We start from the raw sequence: 22,500 nt of genomic DNA on the forward strand, positions 1-22,500 counted from the left end.
TGAAAAAAATAAAAAAATGAAAAAAATAAAAAAATGAAAAAAATAAAAAAATGAAAAAAATAAAAAAATGAAAAAAATAAAAAAAATAAAATGAAAAAAATAAAAAAATGAAAAAAATAAAAAAATGAAAAAATAAAAAAATGAAAAAAATAAAAAAATGAAAAAAATAAAAAAATGAAATAAAAAAATGAAAATAAAAAAATGAAAATAAAAAAATGAAAAAATAAAAAAATGAAAAAATAAAAAAATGAAAAAATAAAAAAATGAAAAAATAAAAAAATGAAAAAATAAAAAAATGAAAAAATAAAAAAATGAAAAAATAAAAAAATGAAAAAATAAAAAAATGAAAAAATAAAAAAATGAAAAAATAAAAAAATGAAAAAATAAAAAAATGAAAAAATAAAAAAAAGAAAAAATAAAAAAAAGAAAAAATAAAAAAATGAAAAAATAAAAAAATTAAAAAATAAAAAAATAAAAACATAAAAAAATGAAAAAATAAAAAAATAAAAAATGGAAAAATGAAAAAATGAAAAAATAAAAATATAAAAAAATGGAAAAATGAAAAAATGAAAAAAATGTAAAAGAAATAAAAAAATTAAAAAAAATTTTTTTTTAAATTTAAAAAAAATTTAAAAAATAAAAAATAAAAAATAAATGAAATAAAAAATAAATAAAAATAAAAAAAAAATAAATAAAAATAAAAAAATAAAAAATGGTTCGATTTCTACTCACATCACTTTTAGATGATTTGCTGTCTGAAAGATCCTTGTTGTTTTCCAGACTGGCTGCAAAAATAAAAAAAAATATAAATTTTCAGAAAAGAAAAACAAAACAAAAACAAGAAAACAAACAAAAACAAGTGAAGCATGCATGGTCCCCTGTGAGTGCATAGTCAACGTGGCATAAAAAAATGACTAAGTTTAGCATCCCCCCCTTCCGCATTTGACCCAAAAGTTCCCAAGGGACGTCAAATCCTAGTGAAAATGAACAAACGGTGCAGTTTTAGGCCTTAACATGTAAATTTTAGTTCTGCACCATGCAAAAAAAAAGAAATGACTAAGTCCATCATTTGCCCCCCCCCCCCATTTAGCCCAAAAAGTCCCCAAAGGCTTTAAAATATTAAAATTTGAGTTCAGCATCATGCAAAACTGCTAAGTACACATACACAGAAAAATTTTGGACAAATATGGTAAAATAGTCCCCAAAAATGGAGCGTTTTTATTAGCCCTAAAAGAGCCCCTGGGGCACACCCAAGAGTTATCGCGAAGTATAGACAAACAAAATTATATAGAAATCAGTTAGTTACAACTTTTCAGAAACTTTTATAAAAATCCAAGGAATCAATTTTTTTAGTAAACACAAAAGTGTCAATTTTAACCATTTTAATCCGGGAGGGGGGGGGCAACCGGAGTTTTCCCGGAAAATCCGTTTTGTTACTTTTTTTACTCATATCATGTTTAAAGTTTGTGCAAAATTTCCAAAACTTCCAAGGCGTAGCTATTGAGAAAAGTGCGGACAGACGAACGAACAAGGGTGAATTTACAGGTCCACTCTTTTTTTGTCGTGGGACCAATTATAATATTTTGTAAATAACTTGAAAAAAGAAAAAAAAAATGGATGTTGCAATGTGCGTGTGTGCAGTTCCGGTATGGTTTAATTTTTTATGTACTAACGTATCAGCACTTATCAAGACTCAATAGCCACTTGAGGATAAGGGTTAATGCGTTTGTCGTGTGGCTGGTGAGACAACATCGTCAGGATTGCTAACTATGATAGAAAATAAGGAAACCGACAACCAGATTTTTTTTGCATTGAACTCGAAAACAATCATGTTGTAATCTATTTAGAAGCATTCCCGTGGTATCATGTTCCGCAGATGGGTAATTCTTGGAAAGAAACGTTACTCACAGAAGTTTCGTTTAGATTTAGATAGACATAGGAAGAAAGGAAAATTATCTATAATGGTTGTAGTTAGACGAGCTTTTGTTGTGAATGTTTTCAGAGTGAACGATAGATTAGAGCTCAGCCGAGGACCTGCCATGAAAATAACGATAGAATAGAGAAAGACTCGCAATCTTTTTTTTACGTGAGAAAGAGATCCTAAGGAAGAGAAGACATCTCCCCAATCACTTGTACGAGGAATGATGCACTTTCTCCAAATGATGCTGTCTATAATCACAGAACTAAGCTGTACACTCCACCAGACTAGATGAATTCTTGTCCTGAAATCTAGTAAGACCAAACGATCACAAGATATACTATAACATTTCATACGTATTTTATTTTAAAATGTAAACAACGCTTACATCACGGAAAACATATCTTTGACTTTCATATCACGCGCGCCAAGCGTAATCTTCCAACATTAGAAAATATCATTGCTATGAACAACATTCTAACGTAAAATAGTGCAAAGTGACTTTCTTCAACAAAAGAGGATCGAAACCTTGACATATGGTCTTCATACCCTAGTCGGTTAACCAATGACGTATGCTTTCGATGTGTTGCTAACGTTAGGGAATTCATAGTCAGTTGAATCACTGAAACTAGAAAGGTTTACAAACAGAAACTCAGATAATTCACAAGTACATAAATACACATTTTTATTGCCTGTTGACAAATATGTAAAATCATCAAAATACAAATACTCACTCAGAAGTGGTTGACGATGTTTTGTCGCATAGTGGGACAATGTTCACCCCCGGGTAAACCCTTACATTTATGTCCAGGCCAAAAGCATCTCCGTCCTTTTTTTTTCCTTCCACAGGGAAAGCACTCCCTGGTGTCTACACAAACCGGTGCTCCTTACCCAAATTCCCATTGCTTTGGATGTAAAATCAATTATCAACAAAATATTCCTCATACTAATAAAACGAATATTACTTTTTAAAATCTATTTATTCAAGATTGCACTGTTTTAGTCGATGGGACGACATAATTTGATTTGGGAACAATTCACTTAAAAATGGGTAAAGTGTGAAATTTTTACTTTAGCGTCATCAGATTAATCACCAATCAGACGATCTCATGATTTTTGTTTAAATCTGAGTGGAAAGTGATAACGTACGTACGAACAGGAAGTGCTTCAGCGTATTATTTTAGAGATCGAAAGTAAACTTCGGTACCACTAAACTACTGACAGACGACACCTCACATCGCAGGTCGATGACGCGTATGATCTAAAAATAGATCAATCGACAAACAAAGTGTTTGGTTTTCTTGTGTTTTTGTTTTTGGCTTTTCCGCCATTTTGTTTGATTATTGAAGGGCCAAACGAAAGACAAACAGAAAGTCAATTAAAAATATGCGAAGTGTTGACTTTGGAAGATTTTCCTTGTGTAAATCTAAAGGGTCTTCAGGGTTTGTTGAAAGAGAGACAGAGAGAGAGAGAGAGACAGAGAGAGAGAAAGAGAGAAAGAGAGAGAGAAAGAGAGAAAGAGAGAGAGAAAGATGGAAAGAAAGAGGAATGGAAATCAGAAATAGAGAAAACATCAGATAACAAAAGAAGATCAGAGGGAAAGAAAGAGAGAAGACAACGAAAGAGAAAGAAAAAGAGAGCGAGGAAAGAGAGATAGGGAGCGAGGGAAGAAAGGGGTTAAAAGTGAAGGAGAAACCGAGATAAGGTTTGAAAAAGAGATGGAAAGAGAGTTAGAGAGATATACAAAGAAAAAAGAGAGAGGCAAAAGGAAAGAAAGAGGAGACAACGAAAGAGGAAGAAAAAAATCGACGAATATAACGTTATTTAATGCTGAATCCAGTGATTTTGAAGAACAATTTTTTAATAGAATATATTTGGGTTTTTTCAAGTCGGTTTCTATTTAACCCATAGTTGGGACCCTAACAGGTACTACCACTCCGAGCCAGAGTGGACCTGGGAGCAATGGCTATTAAAGGGTGGCTCCACACTCCCCAAAGCACGCAAGCTGGGGCCTCACCATCGGATATAGTTTAAGGTCATATCCAGGACCAGACGCCAGAAGGAGAAAAGACAGATGCTAGTAGATACCAATCCAAGGATGACTTTGAACCCGGTTGAATGAAGATAAGGATATATTACTTCTCTCTCTCGCTCTCTCTCTCTCTCTCTCTCTCTCTCTCTCTCTCTCTCTCTCTCTCTCTCTCGTTATCTACAGAAAAGCAGTCTTGGAGTAATGTGTTCCACAGACCAAAGTTATCGGAAATCAACTGTATTCGGTGAAATTCCAGTTGACACTTTGCACACTGCAATACTCTTTTTAGTTGTGTAGTGTAGAATTATATTATATACTAGCATGGAGACCAGACGTTGCCCGAGAATGATGATCAATGAATGTTTCACTATATTTTTATTGTCATCGAAATCGGTGAAATTGCCCATTTTTTTTCAATCAAATTGATTGATTGCCTGCTTTAGTTGGGAACCCGTCGCGGTTCTTTGAGAGGAACCTTCACATTCCTCACCGCAGTGACTACAATACAGTGAGCTCTACATTGCACTGTAGAGAGTTTGCTTTTGATTTTATAAAATTATTTTAATATATAATGGCTTGAATTAAAGTTTAAAATGCAAAAATCAAGTATCATGCTTCCATTGTGCTTTAAACAGAAACATTCATTTTGAACGCGTTTCCATCATATCTAAGAACGTACTGTTGCTTTTATATGTCGGGTCTTTCAGATCTTGTTATAAAACTTATCAAATCCACTTGTGATGTTAGGCTGTATAAGGTGTTAACTTTGGTTAAATTCGTCTGTTCATTCTTTCATTGGATTATTTCGATTATTGATTATCGATACTTGTCAAAGGTTTCCAATACAACCTTTCGACCTTCAGCTGCATCTTTTTAAACTTGAGAATCTTTCTGCTGTGAAACTTCAAACTGAACTGAATTTCAAAATTTAATAAAGGGTTTAGTATGCATTCTTGAAATGTCTTTTCTCCTGTCGACTATAGAATGTTGTTGGTTATGTGCAGTTCTAGAAGGTTCACTGCCCAAGTCGACGGGGTTTGCCCAGGCATTTTTTACAGGCTAGAGTACTATTCCTCTAGGGTGTTGTCTTTCAATTTCACTTTCCTACAGTTGATTATTATATGTCGGACCTATCCGGCTTGTGTGGTAATAAAACTTCTCAAATGCACTTGCTATGTTAGGATGTGTAAGGTGTTAACTTTTGTCAAAACCGTCTGCCCCTTCTTTTATCTGATTATTTCGATTATCAATTCTTATCGAAGATATTCCGATACAAAACCTATCTAAGAACACTGCCAGACGAATAAATCACATTCGTGTAAATTTTCATAAAAATCGGCCCAACCGTTTTCGAGTCCATAGGGAACTCTAAAACAAAGTTTCTTTCATGCAATAGTAGAGATAGATTTTTTTTTCGTTTGAAACTAATGAATTTGAGCTTTTTAGAATCAAACTAAAAGGTCATGTCGCTCACACAGAAGGTCACAGACAAAGGTCATACCTGTGAAATTATGGATAACTTATCAAAATGTAATAATTTTGAAAAAGTCATTTTAATTTACGATTTAAAAAGGTCACGACTAATTATGGCGCTGGATTGTTGAAGGCAATTATGTCTCAAAAGTAGTGGCCAAAAAGCAGGTTTACAATTTAAGCGAATCTACGATTTTACAAAAGGTCACTAGATTAGCGAGATTGAAAATACTTGGATAAATTCCAACTAGAACTAAAAAAAAAAAAAAAAAAAAAAAAATGTGACCCGTTGTGTCAACCATTGAGCTTGATCGGTGACAATTGTTTAAATCAGAAAAAAATAAAACGTGTTTGCAAAGCCTGTTAAATAATAATTAAAAAAAACGCAGACAAAATTAGCCTCTTTTTTCTATTTTCAGCCCCCTTTATATCTGTTTCCAAGTATGGATTAAATAGTATTACAGCACTGGTGATATTTCCTTTGGTTTATAATGAATTATTTCAATATTTTCCTGTTTCCCTTTTTACTATCACTGGATTCTTTATATATATATATATATATATATATATATATATATATATATATATATATATATAGATAGAGAGAGAGAGAGAGAGAGAGAGAGAGAGAGAGAGAGAGAGAGATAATGCAAAGAAGAATCGACAGTAGGAGTGAAAGAGGGGTGGAAGCGAGAGTAAAAGTGAGAGTGAGATGACGTGAGAGTGATAAAAAACGAGAAGGAGAAGAAGAATGATAGAGAAAGTAAGAGGAAGAGAAAGTCAGAAAGGGGAGAAAGCATTGGAGAGTAAGAGTGAGAGATACCGTGAGCGAGACAAAGTGAGAGGGAGAGTGAGGGGAAACGAGCGAAAGAGAGAGAGAGAGAGAGAGAGAGAGAGAGAGAGAGAGAGAGAGCGAAGGTGAGAGGAAACAAGAGGAGAAAAAACTAGGAAGTGTGTGTGAGAGAGAGTGAGGGAGGAGAGAAACCAGAGAGAGAGAGAGAGAGAGAGAGAGAGAGAGAGAGAGAGAGAGAGAGAGAGAGAGAGAGAATGAAGTCAAAGATTGAGGTTAACAAGAGAGAGGGGAACCAATAGACGGCGTATAAAATAAGAGTGGGTGGGCAAACCAAGTGGACAAACGGACAAAGGATGAAAGAATGGTGTTCACTTGAGTTATTTGCAAATTTCAATCAACTAGAACAGGGTTTCCCAATGAGGTCTGTACTGCCCACAAGGGGAGGCATTATAAGACTTCAGATGGACGATGAGCAAATTTATCGCATAGCGGGTCCCGGAGATCCTTTAGGAAGGCGGTTAAAGACTGAGATCTTCTAGTAACATCACTAGATGCCAAAATTACAGTGTAGTATCTGTTCTGATGCTACATTTCACATTTTCTGTCCTCGGTCAGTGAGGGAGAAATCCTTCATGACTGAGGCAGTTTTTTTTTTTTAATTTTTGTTTCTATCCAGAGTACCCATTTTCGGGGAGCTAGATTTCTCCCACATTTAAATCCGACCTTATGTCTAACTCTGCCCTCGTGGGGAGGCAAGTATATAGTAACATTACTAGGTGTTTCTCAACTTGTTGCTGATCATCGACAACTGTTTGCACATTGATCAATGATTATTATTGATTTTTATTTTATTGATTTTTGTGTCAGCAATGGTATGATTTATTAATTGACCCCCTTGATTTATTGTTGTTAATGTTTCCAATTGATCGACAGTGTAGAATTTTTTTGAATAAACTATTTGAATATTCATTTCTGGAGTTCGACTCCTAAAAACAGTCAAGCTACGCTGATGAGAGCTAGTTACCTTGAAACACGCGTGTACATAGATTACTGTTTTAAAAATAATAAAAAATAAATAAAATGTTATATACGTCCATACAAATGATGGGCGACTTTCTAAGTAAAAATAAAAACTAAACTTCGAGGCGAAGCCACTATTTAACCATATTTATCGTTTAAAACAACAACATATATATATATATATATATATATATATATATATATATATATATATATATATATATATATATATATATATTCTCTGATGAGAAGGAAAGTCTTTCTTCGAAACTCCGTGGATTAAGGACTATCCACTTATCTAGTGTTTCCTTTTCAGATTAAATATGTTTTTAACTCATTTCAAAGTGTTTTTTAACATGTTTTATTAACTGTTTGCTCGTATTATAAGCTCTATCTCCTATTTGGCTTTATCGAGCTTTTACATCTGGTTGAGATTACTTTATAAATATTAATTCTTTAATATTTATAATATACTTTAATTTTACCATCTTGGATTATTTTGGTAAATTTAATTATAATTTTTATTTTATATATATATATATATATATATATATATATATATATATATATATATATATATATATATATATATATATATATATATATATATATCTGTTTATAATATATACCAATCCTTATTTAAGAAGCTCAATGTAATTACAAAGCAATATAGTGAATAAATGACAAAAAACTATATTCCAAAATTTATGATGTTGACCATCTTATAATTTATTCCTTTAATTCAGTTTACATTTCCAATTCCTGAGAGTGTCTGTTTCATATCGCAAAATCAATCACTTAATTATTATATCAATCAGTGAATCTATTATGCCCCTTAACTCATCAGAAGAAATAGCAACAATCAATCCGTCAAAAGGAAATATTGTGATTAAATAAAGCATGATTGAAATTCAAAATGGCGTAATGGAAACATATTAAAGGTATTTGCAGCTTCTCTTTCAATTTTCGGATTTTAATCATGTCAAATCACACTTCATTAAAAATAAACAGAAAAAAACAACATTGATTCAAGTCAGCATAATAATAGATGAACGTACACACACAACTTATATATATATAAGTTTCGTGGTTAAATTTTAAATTCTGAAAAAAAAAACAACATATAGAGACATATATTCGATTTAAGAATTTATTGCTTGACAAAAGGAATATATAGGAGGGGTTATTTTAATTTCCTTAATCCATGGATTTTCAACAATGGCTTATATCATCAGAGATGATGGATTAAGGAAATTAATATAACCCCTTCTATATATTCCTTTTGTCAAGCAATAAATTCTTAAATCGAATATATGTCTCTATATGTTGTTTTTTTCAGAATTTAAAATTTAACCACGAAACTTATATATTGCTCTATTCTTAAATATTGAACTTTTCCTTTTTTGCTAGGATCTCCTTGAAAGTATTACTTCAAGTAATATCGATCAGGATTTTTCATCTGAATTCTATCAGTGTCTTAAGTTTCGTGGTTTAATTTTAAATTCTGAAAAATATAGAGGCATATATTCGATTTAAGAATTTATTGCTTGACAAAGGAATATACAGAAAGGGTTATTTTAATTTCCTTAATCCATGGATTTTCAACAATGGCTCACATCATCAGAGGAAATGAAATGCAGTTAGCAAAATGTTCAGCTGCGAATGGACGTTATTTTGCTTTTCAGCACAATTATTGAAAATAGTTTTTGAGTGGTTGTGGATAATTATATGGAGAAAATTATACGAAAAGAGAAGTTGATACAACCTGGGTAGTCCATTATCAGAAAGAGTCCAATGTCATTCGGGGTTACAAATGCGGGTGGGCAGAAAATAGGCCCATGTGAGAAAGTGATATTCCCATATAGCGAAAGCGTACTGCCACTTCTTGATATTTCGAAAAGTATACCGGGCTGTCTTATTCGTTGTTGCGTTGATTGTGTGTTATTTGCTTTGGTCCAAATGCTTTCTCGGTGTTGACAAAGTATATCCGAAATATAAGAAGCTTATGTACAAAGAATTGAATAAATCATATAAAACTGTTCATAAAAATGAATTAGACATGATAAATATAGATGCCCTAAGCATACTCAAACACATGAACCTTCACAACTTCACCGAAATCGTTACCCCATTGTTGAAAATCCATGGATTAAGGAAATTATAATAACCCTTCCTAGATACTCCTTTGTCAAGCAATAAATTCTTAAATCGAATATATGCCTCTATATGTTTTTTTTTTTCAGAATTTAAAATTAAACTACGAAACTTATATATTGCTCTATTCTTAAATATTGAGCTTTTCCTTTTTGGCTAGGATCTCCTTCAAAGTATTTCTTCAAGTAATATCGATCAGGATTTTCATCTATATATATATATATATATATATATATATATATATATATATATATGTATATATAATATAATGATTGCAACGTCTTGTCAGACGAGTGCCACTCCCTCAAACACTTCCATGAGCCAAAAAATGACTTCCATCGCCACAGGACCATTTTTATAGACAAATCTCTGAGAGAATATCTATACACAGATGATGTTACAGAGTCTTAGCTTTGTACGACAGCTAAGTCTCTCTCTCTCGGTTCAAAATGTTGAGATCCAGCAACAAGCAAGAGCAAGATAGCCAGCAACAAGTTAAACTGCAGACCAGCTTAATGCGGGTACTGGTCTCCCGCTTTATGGTTTTTTAAATCAGAGATTTGCTTCTCCTAGAAAGGTTGCCTTCACTACGGCTTACAGGAGCCCTCTCCACCCCAACGCACACATACATACACGCACGGTGCTAGTCGGCCGTTGACCCCGAAAAAGGGTTCATTCGCCCTTTGGAAGGTCTTGTTTTTAATCCTTCAAAGAAACTAGCCACCCTCCTCACCAAATAAGTTTAGTGGGGCAACCAGTTTAGTCGCCGGTGACCCGACCATGAGGCAGGTAGTACTGGGTTACATGGTACCAGTAGCATATGACATGACCTGACACAATATATATATATATATATATATATATATATATATATATATATATATATATACACACACACACACTAGAAGGCCGCCCGGCGTTGCCAGTCGTAAAATATGTATAAATATTATATGTTAATCAATGCAGAATTCTTATTTATTATCAACAGCAATACCGTAGGTACGAAACGTCACTTTAAATTCCTGTAAAAAAAGGAGGTACAAAAGTGAGACATGTGCATGAAAGTATTATGTGTTTTTTTTTAACAATTCATTTCTTGTAAGTAAAAAAAAAAAAATACTCGAGCTGAGATCGAAACCAAAACCTAAAGACAGCGAGTCAAGTACGATAACCATTAGGCCAGCTTGACACGGTCTTTAATCAGTGTTTTCAAACCTACTTATGCTTAACAAATAATCTGCTATGTGAACGTTTCACGCATGCGCATTCGTGAAACAGTTGAGAAACAGATAAGAACCAATGACTCTCACGTACAATTTTTACCCCTTAGCAGCCCCTTTTTTCCGGATAAAAACGGATTTAAAAAAGTTTTCTACATGTCTGAATACCCTATATACCAAATTTCAAGCATGCATATCTAAAATTCGTTGAATATATAGGTTGAGAATTATCCTCATGCACTCGCATTCTCGTTTTTATAGACATAATAGATATATTCACAGTTTAAAAGAGTTTAAGGTAATCGCTATTGTATGAGGCGATTGACCTTAAAAAGCTGTGCCTTAAGAGGGTGGGGGCGGGAGAAATCCATTCGGAACCCTTCACCCCCATACCCAAAATATATATTTTTAAGCACACTTTATGGAGGAGGAAGGTTTGGTTCAAAAGTCTAACAAAAACAAAAGGACTGCGCGCGCATGTGTGTGTAGGTGGGGGTGGGCTTAATTAATGAAAATATATCACCACTGAAGCTTAAAAGCAGATCGTAAAAACCGATAATTAAAACAGGACTATTAGATTAATAATCCACCCCCACCTTTTTTTTTCGTTTTATATATATATATATATATATATATATATATATATATATATATATATATATATATATATATATATAGGGTAGAACTGCCGACTGTCATCACGACGGTTCTAGGTTTGATCCTCGGCTTGGGATAGGTGTTAGTCTAGCGGCACTGATGAGTTGTGAAACAACGAAACAGGACTGTATGTCGATGACTAAAATATATTTTATAAAGCCCCCCTCTTGGGTTGAGCACTATCGTAAATAATCTCACTCGCTACTTAATTTAGCTGAAAAAATGCGAAGCTCGCGGTTTAAACGTTTGAGCACTTTACGAGTGGCGGACGGATGTTTATTTAAATAGACATTCGGACAGATTAATTGCGGCCACCGCTTCCGTAGTCAGGGGGTAGAACTGCCGACTGTCATCACGACGGTTCTAGGTTCGATCCTCGGCTTGGGATAGGTGTTAGTCTAGCGGCACTGAGGAGTTGTGAAACAACGAAACAGGACTGTATGTCGATGACTAAAATATATTTTAGATATATATATATATATAACTACTTCATTTAATCAAATAAATTAATATACGAAAGTACAATTTTATGCATAAACTATTTACTTAATAATATATAACCATAATATATATGGCTCCACCTAACTTAGTATTGAGCACATTCTTCAGGTTTTTACTAATTACCATTTTTGCTATATATATATATATATATATATATGGGCGGTCGGGTTTCGATCCTGGCTTGAGGTAGTTGCTTGTCTAGCCGCACTGATGAGCTGTGGAACAGCGAAACAGTACTGTATGTGGATTACTATAATGCTCCCTATCTTGGGTTGAGCATATTGGGAAGTGATATACAAATTACCATTAGCGTATGAAGCAATGCTCTGTGTGTAAACAAATTGAGCTTAGGTACTTTGGACAATGTCAAAAACATTGTTAATTCATTGCCCGCATAGCAGCAGCCAGATAACGCAACGATTAGAAGCTCTGACTGTCATATGGGCGGTCGAGTTTCGATCCTGGCTTGAGAAAGTTGCTTGTCTAGCTGCACTGATGAGTATATATATCTCCATTAAATCGCTATGCAGTACGGCAAAATGAAGAAAGAAAAAAGATAATCTATGGCAAGGAAGAATAACAACCAAGCTGCAGGGTGGAACGATAAAATTGTCGCCCCAAAAGAGACGACATGATTCCATGTCCTTTTGATGAAAACCGGTTTTCTTTTTTTTTTTTGTGCAGACCATCTACTAGTTGACCAGTTGTGTACACATCCCAAGACCGATAAGAGCCTTCTATCATGTCTGATAGAGATACAATCTTCAATAAGTGAAATCAAAGATGCGCCGCTGTACAAGTCATGCTTTCACCAATCCATATTCTTACAGGACCATTGCCAGCACACTTAAAATGCATCGCTAGATTGGCACGAATAACAGGATGATGAAAACGGTTTCCAGCAACAATTATCGTATTTGGTGTGGTCTCAAGTGAGGCCCACATCACATCTTCAAAGTCGGCTTGTAAGTCAACATCAAAGTGTACCTGAATGTGCTGAAGAACGTGGTGATACCCGGGTGCAATCAGGTGGCCTTTGGCAGATCCTGAGTGTGGCAGCAAGGGTCGGTGCTGGCCCACAAGTCCAAAGTGACCCAAGATTGGCTTCAGAAGGAGTGCTACGACTTTGTATCCTTCTCTCACTAGCCACCCCCCTCCTACCCCGACCTGAACACGTTGGACTACTACGTTTGGTCATACATCGAAAATATCACCAGCATAACCTCCCACAACATCAAAGCCAGATGGCTGCCATCTGGTAAGTATTCGCCGAGCTGCTGCTGGCGTTTGTGAAAAAGGCATAGTCCCAGTTCCGGACCCGTATCGAGGCGGTGATTGAGGCTGAGAGCGGCTACATTAAATAGATGGCAGCTCTACTACATAATCAAGTTCAAGATCAAAGTGTAGTATCTGTTCTTCAGATGCTGCACTTCTATTTCTTGTTCTCTTTCGGTGGAGGAGAAATCCTTCACAACTGAGACAATTTTTATTTTTGTACCTTTTCTCCACGTTAAAAAACGACCCTGGTGTCTAACTCTGTCCCGTGGGGAGGCATAGTAAATAGGTACATAATCAAGTTCCCTGAATTGATTTTTTTTTTCAATAAAAGTTTTAAAATAAAGCTGTAGTGTTGTTTTCTTTAAGGCGACAATTTTATCGTTCCAGCCTGTATTCAAATTCTTACCATTTAATGCATCGTAAATCCTGACGGAGATATACAAACGACTGGGGGGACTACTTGTTGATTTCATATTCCCTTGACACTTCCTCCTTAGGAGAAAGCCGACAACCCACCTAAGGTGAATGCCGCTGACATGTATATATACATACTCCCAGGTCCACTCTTCTTTTTGTATCTTCGTTATATGATAAGCTTCCCATTTCTTCATGCAGTCGTTTGCTTTATCACCGAATGATGCTACATCTTTTAAGCCTCACTTGCGAGGTAGTTGTTTCATCGTCGATTGGAAAATACACAAGTATAATTATACAGAATAGTTTTATTCCAATAGGTACAATAGCAGACATCCGTGTCGGATCGTAACAACTGGTAGTTGAGTTGGCAAATAAACCACTAATGGTTAACTATGAGTTCGCCTTTCTAACTCGTACCTTCAACCGACTACGACCAGTTTCGTTATCCTTAAACACAGGTGAACCATAGTCACTTATTCGAGCGACATCGTAAAATACATACAAGGCAATACTACATCGTCCGGTACTTTTTTCCACATCCACAGATGATCCAGTCGGGTTTTTTGCTGTATCTGACCATAGCAGCTTTTGCTCGCCCCATTTCTGTTCTCAGGTGGTTGAGTGCCTTCCACTGGACTAAACAAGGATAGAGGCTTCAAAGGTCGCGCTTCCATGTAAATTAGAGAGGAGTCATTCTCCTGCTTTCTGGCTGTAGTCTAGTTTCTTTACTCATATGTTGTGATGGGAATAAAGATTCTAAACATAAGGTCTAGCAGTATAGTTTTATGAGTAGACCACCTGGCGTTGCCCGGTCATAAAAGATTATATTTTAATTCATGTAGTTCTTATGATGAGAAGTGGAAGATTTTGTGTAGCTTAATTGTCATATATATTTGTACTAGCTGTACTTGGCCGGCCACGCGTTTCCGTGCCTGAGTCTGGTTGACCCAAGTATTAGAGACACATACGCGCAAACATACACGGAAGCCCAAACCCTAAAAAACACACATGGGGAAAACACACACACACACACACACATGGAAGCACACACACAAAAAACACAAACACGCACGCACACAAAGAAGCACACACACCCATGCACAAACACACATGGTATCACTCACCAAAAAACACACACACATAAAAAAACACATGCACATAAAAAACACATACACATAAAAAACACATACACACAAAAAACACATGCACATAAAAAACACATGCACAGACAAAAAAACACAAACACACACACACACGGACGCACACGCACACACATGCAAACAAACACATACACAAAAAACGCGCACGCACACACGCACGCACAAAACACACACACACACAACACACACACACAAAACACAGGGACGCATACACGCACAAACGAACTCAGGCAGACACAAAAAAAAAATCACACTCACGCACACACAAAACAAACACAAACACCCACGCACAGAAACACACGGATGCACAACCAAACTCATGCATACATACGCAAACAAAGTCATGCACACACGCACGCGCACACATACACGCACCCACACACACTTCGAAAGTAAGGAGTAGACAGCTTAAAGGCTTTAAAATCATAACAAACACACACGCACACACAGAAAATAAACACAAAAACGCACACAGGCAGAAATACTCGGACGCATACTCACACAACCAAACTCACGCACAAAGTTAGACACGCATATACACGCACCCACACGTAGACAGATTAAAGGCTTTAAAATCACACAAAGAGATCTTGAAGTACATAAAATGTCAATTTATGGTTATGATTAAATGTTAGAGTCAAGCATTATAATAAACTGTGTAAAGTAAAAACAAAGAAAATAGCATTGTTGAGTGTCTGGTAAGGAGAATCGAAGTAGGAAAAAAAATCAATGCTAACCATAAATGTTTTTTTTTTTTTTCAGGGAAAGAATTCAAAGTAAAAAACTAAAACAAAAACAAAATAAGAAAAACAGAAAAGTAAACGACCCGTTACAAAACAAACTAAAATAAAAAACAAACTAAAATAAAAACAAAAAAAATATAGCATCGTTGACTATTTGATACGGAGAATCGAAGAAAAAAATACTAACCGTAAATGTTAATTATGTTTGTATCAGAGATGGTTTTTATTTAAGGGGTTAGTTTCGTTGTGACAATGTCTGTGTAGGTAACAGTAAGGGTATTAAAATTACGATTTTGAGTTGTTTAGATTTTTTGTAGTTAGTTTAATGTTTATAAAACGATTGCTTTGTGTAGAGAGAGACGTCATGTTTGTGAAGGTCTGACACTTCGTTTTTTGAATAAGTTGTTTATTTCCGAATAATGGATCTGTCAGTTCCCAGCCAATGAGAAAAGCCGGACATTTCGAACGGAGAAATTATTATTTTGTAATCGGTAACTGGAAAGATAATGACATGTGTATGAGTGTATGAACCAGTTACGAAGTGTGTCGGAGAAAATAGTTATAAGGTGATGAGTAGGGACAGTAAGAGGACTGTGGATTTAGAGGGAAAATAGGAACTACCTCGTCAAAAGATGTTGCGATTGTGATTAAGTTACTCCTAGGATGTAATGTAGGATTTTTTATAACGATCAAATGTGTCTAAAATGGTGTTCTAAAGTTATATAAAATAGTAGCTAATAATGTAGACATAATAAATTTTTATGTGGCGTATACTGTTACAAACCCACGGTATTTTGGTCCAGATGGGAATTTCTGCAATCATTTTATTATATAGTAGAAGATAACATACTGTCTGGCTCTATTCACGTATTGAGCACTATTGAAGTTCATAATAAAATAATATATCTTATGAAATTTTGTGTGGATACATGAAATAACGTAGATATCAGAGATATGGATTCTGCGCGCGAGCGAGCGAGCGAGCGAGAGAGAGAGAGAGAGAGAGAGAGAGAGAGAGAGTAAAAAAGTGGGTGATTTACATTTCCTTGTAAAAGTCAATTTTTTTTTAATTTTCATATTTTATTATTAGTAATGATGGTAGCATTAATGGTATTCATTTTTATTTTGTTTCATTTATTATTCTATTTAGTATTCTATTTCTTTTCTTGCTTAATGTTACTATTTAACGCTACAGTTAATTCTTTTCGTATGACTATGAATATTGCTATCAGTGGTGCCATCATTATTTGCATTATATTTCATCAGTATTATCATTAACAACATTCGTAGTAACATTACAATTTCATCACGTAATCTAATTTCCCGAGCAACGCCGAAACAACGGGTTGGCTAGTATATATATATATATATATATATATATATATATATATATATATATATATATATATATGTATATATGTATATATATATATATATATATATATATATATACACACACACACACACACCAATTTCACGAATTAGCCTGACCGTTTCTTATGGGGATGAAAACGGAAAATTTTGTGTAGCTAAATTACCATATATCTTTTCGTAACATAGGACCTGTCAGAGAGATATACGGGGTGGGCCAAAATAAGGGTCCTATTTTTAAAAATTCATGTAAGTTTTAAGAAGTGTTTTTCGGCCAAAATTTGTTTTGTTTATTTCAAAAAAATCTCGGAAGGGTCAGTCTACACACACATAAAGTTTGGTGAGTTTAACTTTTATTTTGTGGAAGTTATTCAAATTTAAAGATAGGACCCTTATTTTGGCCCACCCTGTAGATTGCGCGCGCTGGACAGACAGACAGACAGACAGACAGACAGTGAAATAAGAAAAGAGAAACAAAATAATAAAAAAAGCGGGTGCTTTATATTCCTTGTTTGAGTTCATTAGCATTTCCCCCCTTAATTTTCGTACCTTTTTTTAAGCGTCTCATTTGAAATGAATCACTTCTGAGTTGGCCATTTCTTTCTGTTGGAAAGTAATCGCTTTCGGAAGGATTAATAAAAGAGAAAAGAAAAGAAAAAAAAAATTCGTTTCATAACAACCAACGAACGGGGATAGAATAACCACACGGAAGAAAAATGCACGGAATGGACTCTTTGGAAAGCGAAACGCGAAATTGGAAACTATCCGCTCCAGTAGACGTAAACATTGCATAAACGTTACGACAACTGTTAAATAATGGATTTGGAATGATGTGGAAAGAAAATTCATTTTCTTTTTCGCAACAAGTTTCTATACAGTGTGTGTGTTGGGTGGGGGTGTATATTAACATTTAGATATGCATGGAATGGCTACTTTTAAACGCGTCTCTACACTGTCAATAACTAAAAAGACAGCGATAAAAATTTTGGTGCTTGTCTATAATTGGGCCTAAAAAATTTGTTTTACAAGAAAAATCTGAAAAATAATCTTTATAATGTACGTACTTGTCCCTGCATGAAGATGTCATATTCCAAAAATCACGTAAATCGATCAAGTAGTTCTTTTTATTTAAGAAAATCAAATATCACAAATTTTAGCGAATAATTGCTTCACGCCATCTTATTTGAGACTGATACGCTACTAACGACACCTGTCGGAAATTTAGGATCATCAAGGGCAGACAATCGACTTGCAAACAAAAATGGCAACCCCCTCCTTTTTTTTTTTTCTTAAATGTCGAAAACACTTTTCTTATAATACAAATACAAAATAATAAATTAACATAAAGACTTCTTTTCCTTCCGTCAACTGGGCCGTTTATTACAAGGAGGTATCCTTTTTTTTGCCGACATTTTTGCAAAGTCATCATACGCTTTGCAATGACTAAGCTTAATTTGAACGGTGGCGACGTTGTATGTCACGATGGGCGCGGCGACTAAACCGTTCACCTTTTTTTAATTTCCTTTTCCTCTTAGCGTTGCAGGTTCGAGCCTGCCTGCCTGTTTACTACTTTTTTTTTTTGCGCTCACACGGGTACTCGCTGCTATTTACATTTTTAGGGGGAGGGGTTGGTTAAGTTTTTTTTTTTTTTAGGGTTCCATGGATCAATACTGTTATCATAAGACCTCTCCACATCCGGGCAACGTCGGGTACCTCCGCTATTAGTAGATAATGTCTCTTCGAAGATTGGGGTTATAAAATCTATTAATTTTAAAGTAACGCGAGCTATTCTTAAAATCTCGGACATAATGTTCCCGTAAAAAATACACATAGGACAAGTAACTATTTTTATGCGGCATACGAACTATTTGAAAAGGGAAGGAGTTTCTTTTATCAAACATTTTATAAAAATTCTATCTTCAATTTTTATAACTAAATACAGAAATCTAGCTTGTTATCCTCTATGTTCACAATTCTAATTCCTTTGGATATATCAAACGTTTATTTATTTCTTTTCGAATTCCTCATTATCATATATACGTATACGTCAATGAATCTTCTACAATCATGATAGTTCTATGTTCTAGGTCTATCATTTTTATTAAAGGTGATATATATGTATGACACTAATAAATGCGTAATTCACAACCCTCATAACAAATAACAGTAAAAACTTGTAAATAAAATTGATTTATCGTAATTTTTGCATTTTCTCAAGGAGAAAGATTATAAAAAGAAATCTCAGTTTTCTTTTTATTCTCCGTAAAACCGGCAAATTTAAAAAAAAAAATAAAATAAATAAATAAAAATAAATAAATAAATGAATAAAAATAAATAAATAAATAAATAAAAATAAATAAATAAATAAATAAAAATAAATAAATAAATGAATAAAAATAAATAAATAAATAAATAAAAATAAATAAATAAATAAATAAAAATAAATAAATAAATGAATAAAAATAAATAAATAAATAAATAAAAATAAATAAATAAAAATAAATAAATAAATAAATAAAAATAAATAAATAAATAAATAAAAATAAATAAATAAATAAATAAAAATAAATAAATAAATAAAAATAAATAAATAAATAAATAAAAATAAATAAATAAATAAATAAAAATAAATAAATAAATAAATAAAAATAAATAAATAAAAATAAATAAATAAATAAATAAAAATAAATAAATAAATAAATAAAAATAAATAAATAAATAAATAAAAATAAATAAATAAATAAATAAAAATAAATAAATAAAAATAAATAAATAAATAAATAAATAAAAATAAATAAATAAAAATAAATAAATAAATAAATAAAAATAAATAAATAAATAAAAATAAATAAATAAATAAATAAAAATAGATAAATAAATAAAAATAAATAAATAAATAAAAATAAATAAATAAATAAATAAAAATAAATAAATAAATAAATAAAAATAAATAAATAAATAAAAATAAATAAATAAATAAATAAAAATAAATAAATAAATAAATAAATAAAAATAAATAAATAAATAAAAATAAATAAATAAATAAAAATAAATAAATAAATAAATAAAAATAAATAAATAAATAAATAAAAATAAATAAATAAATAAATAAAAATAAATAAATAAATAAATAAAAATAAATAAATAAATAAATAAAAATAAAAAAATAAATAAATAAAAATAAATAAATAAATAAATAAAAATAAATAAATAAAAATAAATAAATAAATAAATAAAAATAAATAAATAAATAAAAATAAATAAATAAATAAATAAAAAATAATTCCCCAAAAAGCTACAGATGAGTAAAATGGAACTGAATATTATTTCTACGTATTTTAATGAAAATAATGAAAACGACACGAGTTTTAAAATTATCTCCAAAAATCAAATAATTGATCAATTTCGTTTTTTTTTTTTTTTGTTTTTTTTGTTTTAACCAACTTATTTTTAAAAAGCTGAACTACATATTAACTGAAATAAAATAATATACAAAAACATCTCATATTTTGCCCCCCCCACACCTTACACGATGTAATCAGTTTTTTTTTTTGGTGGGTGGGGGTGGGGGGTGACATCTTAATTTTGTTTTTACTGTCCTATTTTTTCCATATCTAGGCAACGGCATAATCGTATCGACACACCAATTGCCGCTAGATCACCGAAGTTAAGCAACGTGGAGCTTGGTCAGTACTAAATGGGTGACCATTTGAGAATTCCAGTTGCTGTATGTGCTCTCTGTTTATTTCGACATTGTTTCCGGTCGTTCTGGATTTCTTGCCACTGGACTTAAACAGTTCCGATTCAGGAGAGGTGTGGTTGGGGATTGCGCAGCCTTGCCTCATAATTACACGCTACCCTTACAAGGGGCATCCATTATCTTTCGAGATTGAACGAAGGCGACAATGATGCAACAGTTTTGTCAATATTAAAAGTAAAGCGGTAGGTGTATCAGAATTTTTGTAGGAATTTTTGACACCCCTAACACGAAACTGCAAATAAAATATAAAAAACTCGTAATTTCTCTTTTAAAAGTGGGTTGTTTATTTTTCTTTATGGATTATACTTCCAAAATAAACTATTAAAGTTGTTTTAAAAGTAATAGAAATATTTTTTTTTTATTTAAAAAAAAAACAGTAATGAAATTAATTGAATTTTACGAGTTCAGTATTTTTCAATTTTTAAACTTTAAAAATCTATAAAAAAATTTCTATTGATTCAATTTTTACGATATTTTCAGGGTCAATGTGAAATTTTATGCTCTTTCCAATAAACCGAATATAATATTTTAGACAAACGTTTTTTTTTTTAATTCACGCCCCCCCCCATTTTCAAATGCCTATTAAAAAGTAAATAATTAATTCATGTACCAAAGTTTTATATATCACAAATTGAAGATAAAAGATCAATAATTAATATATTCAAATTTAAAACAAACAAAAAAGTAGTGTTTTTTAGAAATTTACCTGTAAAGTCCGAAGTTTTAAACCTTTTTTAAAAAAAAAAAAACACGTTTATTTATTTATTTTTTTAATGAGACCTTGTTTTTTGCTCCTTTAATTGGAAAAATAATTAGGGCTTGAATTACATTTTTCGAGGAGTTATAAGCTTCGAAAGATGGCGGGTGGAATTATTCAATAGTTTTCACGAAATTTCTGACACTGCTAGTAAAGCGGTTTAATAAACAAAAAGATATCACCTGAAATATCCACCTTCATAGTTTAAAAGTAATAAATGCAAAAATTGTTTTAATTATTATTAAAACGGGTTGCTGTTAATTAAACCTCCATCTCTACTATTATATGAGGTGTCCAAAAAGTCACTGAAGGGTTGAAAATCTTAGTCATTTTATCATTAAAGATTACTTTTTTTTCTTTATTTCAGATATTTTACAGGTAATATTTTGGAAATTAATTAAGGATAAGTATAGTAAGTTGTGAAATTGTTTTACCGAAACCAGGGGTCAATTGTTTTGCCGACACCATTATCTCTCGCTATGGCAATGCCAAATGGCCACCACGTTTCCCAGACTTGACTAGCCCGACGTTTTCTTGTGAGGATATCTTAAAGAAAGAGTCTATGTTAACAAATCCCAAACCCTGCAAGAATTGAAGGAAAACATCAGGAACGAAATAAGGGAGTTAAATCGCAATCCAGAGATTCTGCAATCTGTCATGAATAATGTTTTGGAAAGAACACAAATATGCGAAGCTGAAAATGGGCAACATTTAAAAGAATTTTTTTTTTCATAAATAAAAATTGTTTGAATTTTTCATTTTTATTTTTTATTTTTTTTAATTTTCCAATGTCTTAATCAGATTGTGTTAAAATTACAGAAAGATATAAAAAATAAAGACTATTTTAGTTCAAAACCTTCAGTGCCTTTTTTAGACATCATGTATAAAAAGAGCTTTGTTTGTCTGAGTTCTTTTGATATGGACTCCAAAACAGCCGGGTCGAATTTTTTGAAAATTCACACAAATGTATTTTATGTGCCTGGCAGTGTTCTTTACATGATTTTTTTTTTTATCGGAATATCTTCGATAAGTATCGATAATCGAAAACATTCCGATAAAAGAAGGAACAGGCTATTTTGACTAAAGTTAACGCCTTATATAACTTATTATAACTTATTATAACTTAATATCATAAGTACATTCGATAAGTTTCATGACTGCACACGCATATAAAAATCAACGGTAGGTTCTTTGATGTGACAGGGGCGCGTTCGAAATTAATATTTCTGTTTAGAACACAATTGAA

The 22,500-nt window shown here is 32.5% G+C and overlaps 1 protein-coding gene across 5 annotated transcripts in view; it reads right to left on the reverse strand.

Moving 5' to 3' along the window:
* LOC145261088 (septin-5-like) overlaps positions 1-22,500 on the reverse strand; it is a 494,396-nt gene that overhangs the window by 281,544 nt on the left and 190,352 nt on the right. For all 5 annotated transcript variants that reach the window (XM_080119270.1, XM_080119272.1, XM_080119277.1 and 2 more), the window contains one exon: positions 733-785. In XM_080119270.1, coding sequence (XP_079975396.1) covers positions 733-785 — 53 coding nt within the window. The remainder of the gene's footprint in view (positions 1-732; positions 786-22,500) is intronic.

Source organism: Euprymna scolopes, chromosome 37, assembly GCF_053919585.1.
Source record: "Euprymna scolopes isolate OS-2025 chromosome 37, ASM5391958v1, whole genome shotgun sequence".
NCBI lineage: Eukaryota > Metazoa > Mollusca > Cephalopoda > Sepiida > Sepiolidae > Euprymna > Euprymna scolopes.